General features: G+C 40.5%; 8 protein-coding genes across 8 annotated transcripts; 4 read left to right on the top strand and 4 right to left on the bottom strand. All coding sequences in view use genetic code 12, as the record gives it.

The window, feature by feature from the left end:
• Window positions 1-1,592: 1,592 nt before the first annotated feature.
• EXO70 (GTP-Rho binding exocyst subunit) lies at window positions 1,593-3,494 on the bottom strand (the record flags this gene model as incomplete). The annotated part of the gene is made up of 1 exon (XM_051752976.1): window positions 1,593-3,494. One exon carries the CDS (start codon window positions 3,492-3,494, stop codon window positions 1,593-1,595), a length of 1,902 nt encoding a protein of 633 aa, XP_051608042.1.
• A 214-nt stretch (window positions 3,495-3,708) lies between these two features.
• On the top strand, window positions 3,709-6,099 carry LIG1 (tRNA ligase; the record flags this gene model as incomplete). The annotated part of the gene is made up of 1 exon (XM_051752975.1): window positions 3,709-6,099. One exon carries the CDS (start codon window positions 3,709-3,711, stop codon window positions 6,097-6,099), a length of 2,391 nt encoding a protein of 796 aa, XP_051608041.1.
• Window positions 6,100-6,293: 194 nt separating this feature from the next.
• On the top strand, window positions 6,294-6,650 carry KGF57_003544 (glutaredoxin; the record flags this gene model as incomplete). The annotated part of the gene is made up of 1 exon (XM_051752974.1): window positions 6,294-6,650. The coding sequence occupies one exon, from the start codon at window positions 6,294-6,296 to the stop codon at window positions 6,648-6,650; it is 357 nt and encodes a 118-aa protein (XP_051608040.1).
• Window positions 6,651-6,737: 87 nt separating this feature from the next.
• Window positions 6,738-7,412, bottom strand: KGF57_003543 (uncharacterized protein; the record flags this gene model as incomplete). Its single annotated transcript, XM_051752973.1, has 1 exon — window positions 6,738-7,412. The coding sequence occupies one exon, from the start codon at window positions 7,410-7,412 to the stop codon at window positions 6,738-6,740; it is 675 nt and encodes a 224-aa protein (XP_051608039.1).
• A 1,403-nt stretch (window positions 7,413-8,815) lies between these two features.
• Window positions 8,816-10,885, top strand: KGF57_003542 (uncharacterized protein; the record flags this gene model as incomplete). Its single annotated transcript, XM_051752972.1, has 1 exon — window positions 8,816-10,885. One exon carries the CDS (start codon window positions 8,816-8,818, stop codon window positions 10,883-10,885), a length of 2,070 nt encoding a protein of 689 aa, XP_051608038.1.
• Window positions 10,886-10,946: 61 nt separating this feature from the next.
• On the bottom strand, window positions 10,947-11,411 carry KGF57_003541 (mitochondrial 54S ribosomal protein mL61; the record flags this gene model as incomplete). Its single annotated transcript, XM_051752971.1, has 1 exon — window positions 10,947-11,411. The coding sequence occupies one exon, from the start codon at window positions 11,409-11,411 to the stop codon at window positions 10,947-10,949; it is 465 nt and encodes a 154-aa protein (XP_051608037.1).
• Window positions 11,412-11,747: 336 nt separating this feature from the next.
• KGF57_003540 (short-chain dehydrogenase/reductase) lies at window positions 11,748-12,788 on the top strand (the record flags this gene model as incomplete). Its single annotated transcript, XM_051752970.1, has 1 exon — window positions 11,748-12,788. One exon carries the CDS (start codon window positions 11,748-11,750, stop codon window positions 12,786-12,788), a length of 1,041 nt encoding a protein of 346 aa, XP_051608036.1.
• Window positions 12,789-12,877: 89 nt separating this feature from the next.
• ECM42 (glutamate N-acetyltransferase) lies at window positions 12,878-14,197 on the bottom strand (the record flags this gene model as incomplete). Its single annotated transcript, XM_051752969.1, has 1 exon — window positions 12,878-14,197. One exon carries the CDS (start codon window positions 14,195-14,197, stop codon window positions 12,878-12,880), a length of 1,320 nt encoding a protein of 439 aa, XP_051608035.1.
• Between the last annotated feature and the right edge of the window lie 4 nt (window positions 14,198-14,201).

Below are 14,201 nucleotides of genomic sequence, written 5' to 3'. Positions count from 1 at the left end.
TTGAGATGTTCTCAACCATCTGTTCACCCGTAGACTTGATCTCGATTCAAATTGCGATTATGTTTCTGTTTCTATTTCTGTTTGTTTTTTTTTTTTTTTTTTTTTTTTTTTTTTTTTTTTTTTTGGGGGGAGGGAGTGTTGGTTTTTAGTTACTGAGAGTAAAGAGAGGGGAGTGAGATCTACATAGGCGGTTAGTGAGAAAACGATGAGCAGATACGAACTGTATCCCCCTTCTTCTTTTCATTTGCACCGGCATTGCATATGTTTCACCTTGTCAAAAACGACCACACTTTTACACCAAGACAAAAGCGAGTTAGATTTTTGTATTGGAATCTGTCCAACAACTTTGTTGTCAGATAAGAAACGGCGTTGATTTGTTTCAAAGTCGGACACTGTATTCAATTAGCATAATGAAGTTAATCTTCGGGCAACTAGTTTGACTTGAGGAAAAACCACTTTGCATAAGACAGTAACAAAATTTCAACAAATCTAAAAATGAAACCTAAAGGCAGTCACGTAAAAGTAAATGCACTTTTCCTTGAATCTTCACTTCTCGTCTCTCGTAGCTTGAAACTCCCTCATTCATTCATTCATTACTCAGTAATTGAGTTTTGTGTAAGGATCTCTGCCTGTCTTCACTTTGCTTTGTGTCAGAGGGTTCTTCAAATATTGCCTTTTATAGCATTGGGAGATTAATCACATCTACAAACATCGCGCAACCCCAGAGATGTAAAAGCGGGAAGGGAATGCAAGTGACATGGACTGGATCTTACCAACTGCTCTTCTCCACACATTCATTCATATTCACATCCACGGACCCCGAAATACGTGGCACACAATGTATAGTTTTGTTTTTTGTTTTTTGTTTTGATTTTTTCTTTTTTTACGAAATGTTTGGGCAAATTTCCGGATTTACGCCTTAAGAAGAAATATCACATTGGGACTCTATTTATAGATTTGTTTTATAAACACCAAAAACCTCTCGTACTAGATATACGACACTGTCTCCAACACATTATGCAAAATACAACATGAAGTATAACATGAATTACAAACAAGACAAAAATTCAGTTGCTAAATTGCAAAGGTCTCGAGAGATGCAAAACAGAAATTCAACAGATCTGCCTCTCCACAACATTCAACAAATTGCTTTCTCAGTTTTTTTTTGTTTTTTTTGTGTTGGGGGTTGTGTTTGAGATGATCATCGCTAGTACAACTACCGCATCACACGCATCACACGTTTCACACGCCTCGCACAATCTCATATACTTCACCGATATTCTTACTTTATCCGTCAATAGTTGCAACTTGTCACATTTGCAAAAAAAAAGAAATAAAAAAGAACAAATTGCACTCCTCTTTTTGCCTCGATGCAACATCCTCAGGATTTAGTCTTTTTCTTTACACAATGTGCTAAAGTTGGCGAGATGACCGACATTTTTCACTCTTTTTTGCTTTCTTTTGCTGCTTGTTTCGTATTGTTGATGGAGGTTCGCCTTCGTATATTTTGAAGCCACCCAGGGTTACAATTACGCCTAACTTTGCAGTCGTAACATAGTTCATTCTCCTCTCTTCTCCTCTCTTCTCCTCTCTTACAACTTCTCATTGAGCAACCTCTCAAATTGCAATTTGTCCCATTTGATATACTTCAGACGATTCTTGGTGAAATCAGAATTACCATACTTATCATACAACTTGAAATACGCATTCAAAATCATCTTCTTCACTTCATTTCCAAGAAAACTTCGTAAGCTAGCATCACCAAAATCAAGCGCGCGATAATTGGCCAATGCTTCTTCAAATGATTCATTAAATTTCTTAAACAATTCCTTAACTTGCTCCCGTTCCTTGTTGGAGAGGTTGGTGGCTTGTCCGCCGCCTGTGCCTATGGATGTGTTTGGGTTTACATTGGAGCCAGCAGCAGCAGCAGCAGCAGTGGTGGCAGCGGCGGAGGTGGAGGAGGAGGAGTTGCCACCACCAGCTTGGGTCGCAATGAGGGTCATTCGTTCAATGATGATGTAGGAGGCATAGCTCCAGTCTTCAAGGAATAGCTTGAGGAACCTGTTTTTCAACTTGTTGATACGCTCTTGTCCATTGGATCCAAGGATATGGAATAACTCTTTTGATCGATTGATGATTTGCTCTGCAAAGTACAAGTTTCTCAAGAGTATAAAACCTTGACTTGATTTCTTAATGGCATGTTCACCATGGGGCTTCTTCAATCCGATTTCGATATTGATCATCACGCAATCAATGAGGTCGGCGAAATACGACGAGAGTAAAAAATCAGGCGATTTGTCGTCAAATGTGGTGTTTGTAATGATCGAGTTGAATACTCCAATGTATTGCAATGGAGGAGACTCCAGGATCCAATCGCCAGGTTTCCTAGTTTGGATCAATCGTAATAATGGCTGTTTAAACTCACACATTCTTCGAGCCAAGTTGATCGAGCTGGTGGATACTTGAACCGTTGTCACTTGATTGAATTGGGAAAGACCTTGGACTTGAGCTTCAATTGCCCGAATACAAACGGGGAAAATAGACGTACCAATGGCAATGAATTGATCAAGTATTTTACCAAATGATATGCTCTTGACAGTGTATCGATGACTTAATTGATAATCCATTCGAAGCAAATTATCAATGATTTCCAACAAGATTAAACAGTTGTCGGTGCTGGCTGATAGCGTTGTGCTCAATCGAGTCGCCAATGATTGCATCACTTGATTATATTCCCGTATGGCATATTCCAGAATGGGACCAATCAAGCCTGGTGGTAATGCACATTGTTTCAAAACCAGTACTTCCTCCTTCAATACGTTATCAACAGCATCTGTGAACTGATTATACCCTCGCAACCCTTTTTCAAAAGGTCCTTCAATGTTTGTTGGCTGTAGTTCATGTTCCACGATTTTCAACTGTTGAACGACTTTGGCACCACGTTTATCGACAAATTTATTGGCGATGTGTTGGTCTTTACCCTGTTGACCGAAATAATCGAAAATCACCTTCACTTCATGTTTCTTATTCATCATTTTACTAGTTTCCAAATTGAGCACACCATCAATGTAGCTCTGCACCTTCAATTCACTTCTCTCAATCACATTTTGGAAATTGTACAATATTCCCTTAAACTGCTTGAACCTAGGTTTGATACGACTGTACAATTCCTGTGACTGTTTCAATGTGTTGACATATTTGAGTAATCCAATCACTTCGATATTGTTATTCAATGCATTTTCAAAATTGTTGATTTGTGCAGCACTCTGACTCACTTCTGAAAGTAGACCGAGTCCGCCTTCTACTTCCCTCTTGGATGTGGTTAATTGATTGACTTGTGTAAGAACAGGTTTGATTGTGGTATGGGCTGCATATGTTTTCTTGGAGATTTTGGTGAGCGATTGGTTAATACTTTCAAAGAGGGCTTTGGATTTGATCAAGTTTTGGTTGAGGACAGCCACATCGGCCTCATCTACATCCACTTGGTATGCCATTGCGGTGAAAAGGGGGGGAGTGGAGCACTTTTTTGGTGTTGTTGCGATTGTCGAGTAGATACAGATTCTGGCAATCTGTTTTCCCCAAGACAGAAAACCTAAAAAAAAATAAAAAAAAAAAATAACAAAAAAAAAATGAAATCAGGGACTTAAACATTTCCAGTGAAGAGATATACATTTTGGTGTTGCTAACCACATATATTGTTACCAACACATGCGTGATACCAAGAAGGAAGTTGAACAACTTTGTCTCAAACTAGAAGAATCAACTAAACTCAAACGGAATGGAAAATGTATAAAGTTCACCAATACCGCTCACAACACAACTACACCCATAGATTCATGGAAATTTCTTGATTTCGATTATGGTAAGGATAAAGTACAACTACCGATCCAAGCCAGAGGACTATTCACAACAGATAACAACTCAATAGTTGTGCGTGGATACGACAAATTCTTCAATGTTGATGAAAAGAGTTTCACCAAGGAAGCGGAGTTGAAGAAATCAACAACTGGGCCCTATGATGTCACATTGAAAGAAAATGGATGTATAATTTTCATCAGCGGTTTGGCTAGTGGTGACATTCTTGTTTGTTCCAAACATTCAACCGGTGTGAGAGATGATAATACAAGAAATCATGCGCTTGAAGGTGAAGCCCACTTGCGTCAACAATTAGGTGAGGAGCGAGTTGGGGAATTGGCTCGTTATTTGCATAAACACAACTTGACTGCAGTGACAGAGTTGTGCGATGACGAGTTTGAAGAACATGTCTTGCCGTACCCCAAGGATAAATCGGGATTGTATCTACATGGACTAAATTACAACACAATCAAGTTTCAAACTGTGCCCATTAGCGACGTGGTGAAATTTGCCCAAGATTGGGGGTTCAAAACCATTGAGTACCTTCTGTTTGACAATGTCGATGAGCTTTTCCAATTTTTGCACAAATGTAGCGAGACAGGCACGTATAATGGTCGTGAAGTTGAAGGGTTTGTCATTCGCTGCAAAAGAAATGGCGAAGATTTCTTTTTCAAGTACAAGTTTGAGGAACCATATTTGCTATATCGTCAATTTCGTGAAGTTACTAGACAGATGTTGGGGGGAACTCCAGCACCGTCAATCAAAATCAAGAAAAACAAGTACATTACTAAAAAATATCTTGAGTTTGTTGAAAAGTTGTTTGCAGAGAAGCCGGATTTGAAAGAAAGTTTCAACCTCGGACATGGAATCATCCATGTTCGTCAATTGTTTTTGCAGGATTTACACGAGACAAATGGTATGAACTTGCTTTCTATTGATGCAAAACTCACTGAAGAAGTGAGGAAATTGAAGTTGGATAATGGGGGTGTTGATGAAGAGACAACGTTTCTTCTTGTGTCGATTTCGACGTTGGGTTGTGGCAAGACAACAGTGTTTAATACTCTACACTCATTGTTTCCCGATTGGATCCATATACAGAATGACAATGTTGGTAAGAATGCTAAAGTGAAAATTACAGATTTGGCGTTACAAGCATTGGATAATTACCCAGTGGTGATTTTTGATAGAAACAATTCCGAGTTCAGAGAGAGGAAACAAATATTCACCACTATTGCCGAAAAGAGACACTTGTACTTGGATGAAAGGAAGGAAATCAAGTATATTGGAATCAATTTTGTCAATGATATAAGTGAAGATGAGTTGTGGAGAATAACGTTTAACAGGGTCAAGGAAAGAGGCGACAATCATCAGCTGTTGAAAGCTGCATCGGATGAGGAGTTGACGACCAAAGTCATGAAAGGGTTTATGTCTCGATTCCAGCCAGTCGACACCAAACGTTTCCCTGATTCTCAATTTGATCATGTGATTAATCTCAAATTGAATGAAAATGATTCCTCTTTGGCAAATGTCAAGATCATTATTGATGAATTGTCACGAGAGTATCCTCAGTTGATCAAGAATAGACCAAGTGATGAAGAAATCGAAACCAAGTTTAAAAAAAGTTTGGAATACAAGCCAACGTTTACAAAGGATATGACCTCTTCAAACAAAAAAAAGGACCCCACATACTACGGAATTGCAATCCACCGTCAAAACATGTTAGATTCGCTCAATGAACTCGATAAAAATCCGGAGTACAACAAGTTGAAGGATGAGTGTTTGGTTCAAGAATCTTTCCATGTAACATTGGCCCACGTTGCCAGTGCCAGGGGTGCTGAAAGAAAAGCCAAGTGGAAAAAGATTAAAGCCACTTTTGGCAAAGGTGAAGGTAAACAAGGAGAAAAGGAGTATCTTGAATTCCATGCAAGGGTCAAACTCATTCAATTTGTAATCAATAGGGGCAAATTGGTCTGCATCAAGTGTGAAGTCGTGTCAATACACGACAACAAAAGCAATCAAGTGGTGGATATCGAAGCTATAAATAGACATATGCATGTGACCATTGGGTGTTTCCCACCGACGAAAGCAGTGGAGTCTAATGCCACCTTGGAGGAGTTGTACAGAGATGACGTGCATGATGTGAAACCAGACGGTGTTTACCAAGTCGCAGAAGATGTGATTGAAGTGAAGAATTTAGTCAATCCTGTTGAGTTGGGGGATCAGAAGGTGTTTGTGTATTATTAGGGCCATACTATAGAGTATAGTAGAGTAGTATAGTGTCGAAAGATTCTCATAAGATATTGCGACATTGCGGAAAATAAACAGTTTCTTATCAAACGCTACAACACACACCTACACACACACCTACACCTACACCTATACACCTACACACCCACACACACATCTACCGATCCGTTAGTTCTTTTTTTCACTCAATCATGTTTCAATCGATCAAGTCGTACATTGTTGGCTTGTGGCCCGGTCCGGTGTCGCCGGAGTTGAAAAAATCTGTCGAGTCAACTATCGAATCTAGCAAGATTTTAGTCTACTCAAAGACGTATTGTCCATACTGTACCGCCACTAAGGATTTATTGCACAAGTATGGAGTCGATTACAAGTTGATTGAGTTGAACACCACATCCGATGGTGGTAATGTTCAGCGTGCTTTGCAGGAAATTAGTGGACAAAGAACCGTGCCTAATATCTTCATCAATGGGAAGCATATTGGCGGAAACTCTGATTTACAAGCGTTGGAAAGTAGAGGTCAATTGAAAGATTTGCTTGCCAAAACATAAATCAATTATTAGATGTGTTTACGGTATAGTATTAGACAGATATCGAATATAAACACCTTTGGAACTTTTGCTTTACCTATGTCCTCCTCACCTTAGTGTATCCTTCAATGTTTCAACTGCCCAAAGATGAAACTTTACAAATATTTGATTGTCATCCGTAAGCTCAATCAACGACTTTGGTCGAGTCATTGATCTTCGTAAGTATCGTTCATTATCAACCATTGAACCACCGCTCAGTTTATGCAACTTGGCATTGGCTTGTGACACTCTTTGCTGTATCAAATCGATGAATTCAGTCATGTACAATGTCAAAATGTCCCAGTTTTGCAACAAGTCAGATTCAGAGTCGGAAACCATCATTAGGCTATATTTCCTCTCTTGTCCTCTTGCATTGATGTCGTATATTTTGAAAATTTTGTTCAAACAGTAGCCATAAATGGCATCACCGAAAAACATTGGCTTGACGATATCGGATACAGTCTCCACTGATAAGGATTTCATCATTAGTTTCTTTAATGCCGCATACCGTTTTTGCGAGCTTGGGTAAGCTGTTGAGATGAATGTTTTCGAGTCTGAGTTTGTAACGAGGTTGGCTGCGTGTTCGGGTAGTATCAACTGGCAAGATGCACAAACACCCTGATTTGATGTTGAAGTGTGGATGAAATCCTGCTTTTTATCGTCCGTTGTCACCTGTGTACAAACAATAATCTGTGGTCCATGTAGCTCACAGAAATGACTCAAGCATAGCATAAAGTTTGGCATTGAGTCATTAAAATGGTGGTTGGGTTCATGGAAGTGCTGATGGAGTTGACTACGTGTGACTGAGATCACTTTTCTCCCGATAAAAGAAAAGAAAAGAAAACAAAAAAAAAGAAATACGCAAGAAACAACACCTTGACTCGGTTTATCCTCTCTGACTGACATGTATGCATGACAACACAACAATGGCAGTGTATGTGATATGAGGATTTGACTAAGACATGCTTTTATCCACACAGTCTACTCTAGAAAGAGAGAGGCAGAGGGGGAGACAGATTGCCGCTAGTTCCCGGGGCCGAGACTGAGACTTAGACTTCGACACTGCTTCACTTTGTTGAGCCAGCAGCAACATGGGTTATCGTAGCTGTACATTCCCCCGGCAAGGGATAATTGGACTTGCTTTGGAAGTATTGAGAGGCATTGAGTTGTTACGTTCTGATTTTTGGTGGAGAGTTTGCGCAAGAAGAAATCCAGTTCTTGTGTGCAATGAATGGGCCATACCATGATTGTTTAATGCTTCTACGGGGTCCCTTTGTTTATACAGACTCAGTTTGCTAAGCGGTTCTGCACTATGCTTCTAGCTTTTGTTGGATATTTACTCCCAGTGACACTAATTTATTCAATGTTGAGAGGGGAAGTTATCTCCACTTATGGTAGTCGAGTCGATTTGCTTTAGAACTCTGTCGAGTTCATGTTGATTCAAGACGCTCAAGCTTGATTTATTGCGATGGCTACCTGTTGGTTCGGCTCACAAGGCACATTTAGTTGGCCAATTTGTCACCTTTATGTGTTCAACAATCAGCTCGACAATAGTTCCAAATGAGAAAGTCGGTACGGGAGAGAGAGAGAGAGAGAGAGAGAGAGAGAGAGAGAGATGAGTCCATACACCACAAGCATTCTACATGTTCTTGATATCTCCCCACACTGCTGGAGTCAAAATTGGCATTGCTTACTGACGTCGCGAGCGCATCACCATCGATACGTTCTCACTGAAAGTTTTACATCCACTCGCTACCTCACAAGTCTCAGCTATATCTTGCTACGTTTTCCATACGGCTACAGCTACATTGGTTACAATTATCAGAATCCGCTTGTTGGGTTTCAGTGCAAACACATTTTCTTTAGACTTGGACGCAGCGTTGCCCGTCTCCAAGCTACCCTCACATGTTAAGTAGTGAACTATGTATAATGTTTTGCAGCGGCATGTTTGCTGTGAATACACTTCTTACAGTATTCTAACAAGGATTTTGATTCTTTGAAATCTTTGAAGTTTTTTTTTATTTTTTTTTTTCTTCTTCCTTTCGTATCCACTTTTCTTTCCGTGGCCTTATCCAACATTGTTATCCAACATTGAAAACTATACGGGAATATCAATTAACTGGTGAATGCTTACAAAAAGGGCCTGAATGAAATCGAGGGAAAGAAGTCGGAGTAATTCCGCACCTGCAGTTAATGGAAGCTCAACGTCGCTGCTGGATTCAACAACATCTTCTAAGAACGGTATTAAGAAAACTGAAAACAAGAAACGCAAATCCACTAGTATGGGTGAAGAGAATGGGTCAGGCAAGAGGAAATCAACGCGTTTGTCAAAACTAGAGCAGAACAATACTCCTAAGCTTTCGGCGAGCCCGTTGTTGAAGGAGAATGGGAGAATAGAAGTTATTTCCGATAGCGAGGCATCACTGATTTCGTCCGGTCTGGATACCAAATTCACGGAGCCCGAACTCGCGCCACCAGCGCCAAGCTATACTGGCCTACCTTTGGAAGAGTTTCCTTCTGCCAAGATAAAGAAAGAGTCGCTTTGGCCCCAGAAGTTGAGGCGAGGCAAGGGAAAGGGAACTGCTGATTCCTCGCGAGAAGTTTCACAAGTTCCTGAAATTGATAAAGTCAAGGAGGAAAAATTGGAAGAACTCTATAGGTCACAATTGCAAACACCAATTACAAGAGACATCACCAACGAAAGCGAGATTAGAGAACCAGCATCACCGACTCCACGAGCGACGTCGAAAATCACGAAGCTCAAATTGACGGTACAAACACCCAAACAGCCAACCAACAAAAGATCCAATAGAAACACACCCAAAAGTGCACTCAAAAAATTAAAAATCACATCACCAAAGAAATCACCCAGTACAAAACTACTAGCCCCCAATACCAAAATCAAAAATGAATTGCATCTAGAGGAGGACACGCATAAGGATAATGATGATTTCTGTTTTGCGTGTGGGCGTCCAGGGATTTTCATTTGTTGTGAGTCTTGTCCAAAATCATTCCACTTTACCTGTTGCGATCCGCCAATGGAAGAACCTCCGGAGGACGATTGGTATTGTCATGAATGTTTTGCAAAGAGGCACCCACAATTGGTACCTAATTGGAAAGATATCGGTATATTTGGGAAACTATTGAATGAATTGGAGGTTAGAAACCCAAAGGAATTTCAACTTCCAAAGAACTTGAGAGAACAAACTTTTGTTGGTGTATATACAGGTGAAAATGGGGACTATGCTGATGCTACAGAAAAAGATGACCTACCTTCCAGCAAAAGAAATGGTCAACAACTTTCCGGATACAATAGAAATGAAGACTTGGAAATTGATAGTTTATACGACGAGCAAGGCAACCCGTACTTGTGCCACAAATGTGGAGAGTCCGGGCAAAATCACAGGACATTGATTAGATGTGACTATTGCCCGCTCATATACCACGTGGACTGTCTCCCGTATCCAATGTTTGGACCCAAAACAATTGGAGACAAGTGGAGATGTCCCAACCATGTTAAAGACTTGTTGCCGAGGGGTTTACCGGAATTGAGAGAGTTTAAAGAGACTGAAATTGTTGAAGGTTCATTGCATAGCAATTTCTTGAAAATGTTGGCAATGGAGAGCTTCGTGGTGAAGTTTGATAACGATGAGTATTTCAGAGACGGTTCGAAGCATCAGAGTTTGGATGAGGTCGAGGCTTATTCTGGGAATGGAAGTAAGTTGGATGTGCTAGCATCGTGGGGTGACGACATGGATGCAATACATCCCAATTATAAAACAGCATCTTGTTTCAAAACGAAGTCCACTCGCAAGGGAGTTTCGGCAAAAGTGTCTACTAACGTGGTGAGCATACCAAAGACAAGTAATTCGAGTTTGATAACGTATCGAATACCTGAGCGACTGATATTGATGGACTTTGTTCAAAAAGTCCAAAGCAAAGAGGACATCCTTGCACTGAATACCGAGTACGAACTTGCCAAGAGATTAGAAGAGAACCCCGAGGAGAAGGAGGTTGTTACTGGATTAAATTTAATAAAGGAGAGACAGAAGCAACTAAATTTGGATGCTTTACTTCAAGTGGTAAACACGGAAGAACAAAAAACTACAGAAACGCACAAATTAGCATCGGATGAGATTGACGAGTTGTTGAAAATTAAGAAGCTAATGGAGTTGAAAGGACAAGATGCTTTGCTCAGCTTTTTGAAAGCAAGTTAGGATAACGTGTATTTCTGTATGTACAAGGTCGTCAATGCATTTTATCTAACACTTTTATATTTTACTTTTTAGCTGGTTTGAGTGGGAGCTTTGGAATTTCTTCCTCGGTCAATTGTCTTGCATTCGTAAGTTTAATAAGCTCACTGAAAATCTGGTGCGGTGGTTTACTAGCACACTCAATCACCGAGTTATTCTCCTCTGTTTGACCATGGATTTGCAATTTTAATGGCAATTTAGGCAAATCCTCTTCGTTTTCAACAGTTACATTGGTCACAGTGAATTGAACGTCTGGATTGTGGTACCTCAACGTAGGTAATGACTCTTTCCAGAAATACCTGATGCCATGTGCTGGCTTGTACACAAACGGGCGTTGTTGGTATACAAACAACTCGAGTTCTTTGTATTTTGAAGCATCGAATTTATAACTGTTCTCTGGTTTGCCTCTTAGGTTGTTGATTTTTTTGATCTGTTTGAGAAGTTTGGGGTTGTACTTGTTCTTTGGTGTTATTAGCATTTGCATAGACATGTTTGCAAAGTGGTGGTGACGATGAGATGAGATGTGAAGTGATGTGAAGTGATGGGGGGGGGGGGGATCAAATCATGATGGAAGTTTTTGTTAGAAAATTTTTTTTTTTCTGCAAAGCTTTGGATTAGGTACAAAAGTGTAGAGAGGTGTTCAAGTAAAAGCAACCCCCGCGATTTGTGGATTCATATTGGTAATCGACTTAATAACCAACAGCTCCAATCGATTCGGAAACCTTGCTTTGTCTGGCTTGATGTAAAGTACTCTTGGGTAATCCCTATATAAAGGCTACCTCTTCTCTTCTTAAAAATCTGTGTTGCAAAAAAAAAAACATCCAACATGTTCTTTACCACGTACATACTTCTACGCCTTGTCTATTGGCTCAACTTCGTCTTTAGGAAGTTGTCGGACTTGATTTTTGGAACCGTTTTGGAACCTAAATTTGATATTGCGTTGGTCACAGGTGGCTGTTCAGGATTGGGGAAGGAATTTGTGTTGCAACTTGTCAGTAGAAAAGTGAAAGTAGTGGTGCTCGATATTACCAGTCCCAAAGATGAGGATAGGGTACAAGACGTAGCTTACTTCATCTGTGATGTAAGCAAACGAGAAAATGTTTTGGATGTTCAAAAGAAGGTCGAGCTGTTGGTGGGAACTGTGACAATTCTTATCAATAACGCTGCAATTGCGACTGGAAAACCATTGTTGGATCTATCGTTTCATGAAATTGAAAAGACGATCCAGACCAATCTCATGTCAAGCTTTTATACAATAAAATCTTATTTGCCGGGGATGATTCAAATGGGACGCGGATACATTGTTACAATCGCTTCAGTTTTGGGTTACATGTCACCGGCAAGATTAAGCGCATATGGTGCCTCAAAATCAGGACTTATAGCATTGCACGAGTCACTTACGCATGAGCTTGGCTCTCCAGTAATTGGATCCAATGGGATTAAAACGTTACTCGTGTGTCCAGGACAACTTAGCACTAAAATGTTTAAAGGAGTGCGAACCCCTACCCAAATATTTGCACCAGAATTGGATCCAAAATTTGTCGCGTCATATGTTGTACTGGCAATAGAGCAAGGTCGAAGAGGAGAAATCAAGTTGCCATTTTATGGCAAGTTTCTCCCCTTGTTCAGGGCTTTTCCTTGGCCGATAGTAGCATTGGCAAGAAAATTCTCAGGCATCGATAAGAGTATGGATGCATTCAAAGCAAAAGTATCAAGAGTTGCAAGTAGTGTGTCTTTGATCATTGCAATGTCAAGAAATGGCTCTACTGATAATTCTCCTACACTATTGAGGGGGTCGTTAACTGTGTCACCGCAAGCCTCAATTTCGTTAAACGTGGAGGAGGGTAAGCGAGAGAACCAAAAGTGATAATGTGATAGAACTTGTCTCTATATTCAGGTACATAAGAGTGCAATTTCATTTGCTTGATCTTTTATAATAAGTCCAGATTATCTTTATTATGACCTGTAATCTCCATTTATAGTCACATACTCATGGGACAAGTCACACGTCCAAAAATCAGCACTTTGGCCTCCACCGGTTCCCAAATCAATCTCGATTACAAGGTCCTCGCTTTCCAAAATTTTGGATGCCCTCTCTTCATCAACCTTCTCTGGCTCTCCATTGACAAGCAAGTTGAGGTCTTCACTACCATCTACAGGAACAAACTTGACACTTGTTTTGGAAGGGATGACTGAGTCACCACTAGACACTTGGGCATAGCCTATGGCACAAAGTATACGACCCCAATTGGCATCCTTTCCGTACATCGCAGTTTTGAAGAGGGATGAATTTGCCACACTCGAAGCAATTGATTTGGCATCGTCATACGATAAACTATCCTTGACCCTGATGGTGATGAATTTGGTTGCTCCCTCCCCATCTCGAACAACCAATTGAGCCAATTGCTGAGCAAAATCTGTAATCTCTTTTTGAATTGCCGAGAATCTCTCACCCTTTGAAGCGTCGAGGTCAATTAACTCCCCACCGGCAGCACCATTTGCAATAGCGACAATGGTGTCATTTGTAGACATGTCTCCATCTACGGTGATACTATTGAATGACCTATCAACTGAATATTTGAGAATCAGTTGTAATGCTGAAGGTGAAACGGGTGCATCAGTAACGAAAAAACCGAGTAAGGTTGCCATATTTGGGCAAATCATACCAGCCCCTTTACACAACCCGGCTAGTGTGTAAGTGTCATTACCAATGGTGAACTGTTTGCTAACAAGTTTGGGGAAGGTATCAGTAGTGCAGATGGCTGTTGCACAATTGACCCAATCTTGGTGAGTATTACCCAAGTGGTCCGATGCTAATTTAGGAATACCAGATAAGATCTTGTCGATGGGCAAATTATTTCCAATGACACCGGTAGACATTACCAAGGTAGAGCTAGGTCTGTTTCCAAGCATTGAGTCCGTCACCAATGACATGTCCTCAGCATCTCTCATTCCTTGAGTACCTGTGACAGCATTGGCATTACCACTGTTTACCACAATCGAATTGATTCCTGCACCTTTTGTCTCTTTAATGATACGTTGAGAGACTTGAACTGGTGCGGCTTTGAACTTGTTCTTGGTAAACACAGCAGCAGCAGATGCATCTTTTCCATGAGTGCTATGAAGTATTGCCAAGTCGAATGATTTCCCGTCCTTTTTGACACCGCAGTGTATTCCACCAACGATGTATCCTTTTGGGTATACACCACTCTTGGGAACAAACCTGTCGGCTTTGGATGATAAGAATCTGTATGGTATTCTCGATATTCTGTGCATGGTG

Source organism: Candida theae (assembly GCF_024610275.1).
Source record: "Candida theae strain CBS 12239 chromosome Unknown scaffold9, whole genome shotgun sequence".
Lineage (NCBI taxonomy): Eukaryota > Fungi > Ascomycota > Pichiomycetes > Serinales > Debaryomycetaceae > Lodderomyces > Lodderomyces theae.
The sequence above is the reverse complement of the archived record's forward strand: the minus strand, read 5'-3'. Positions and strand labels throughout refer to the sequence as shown.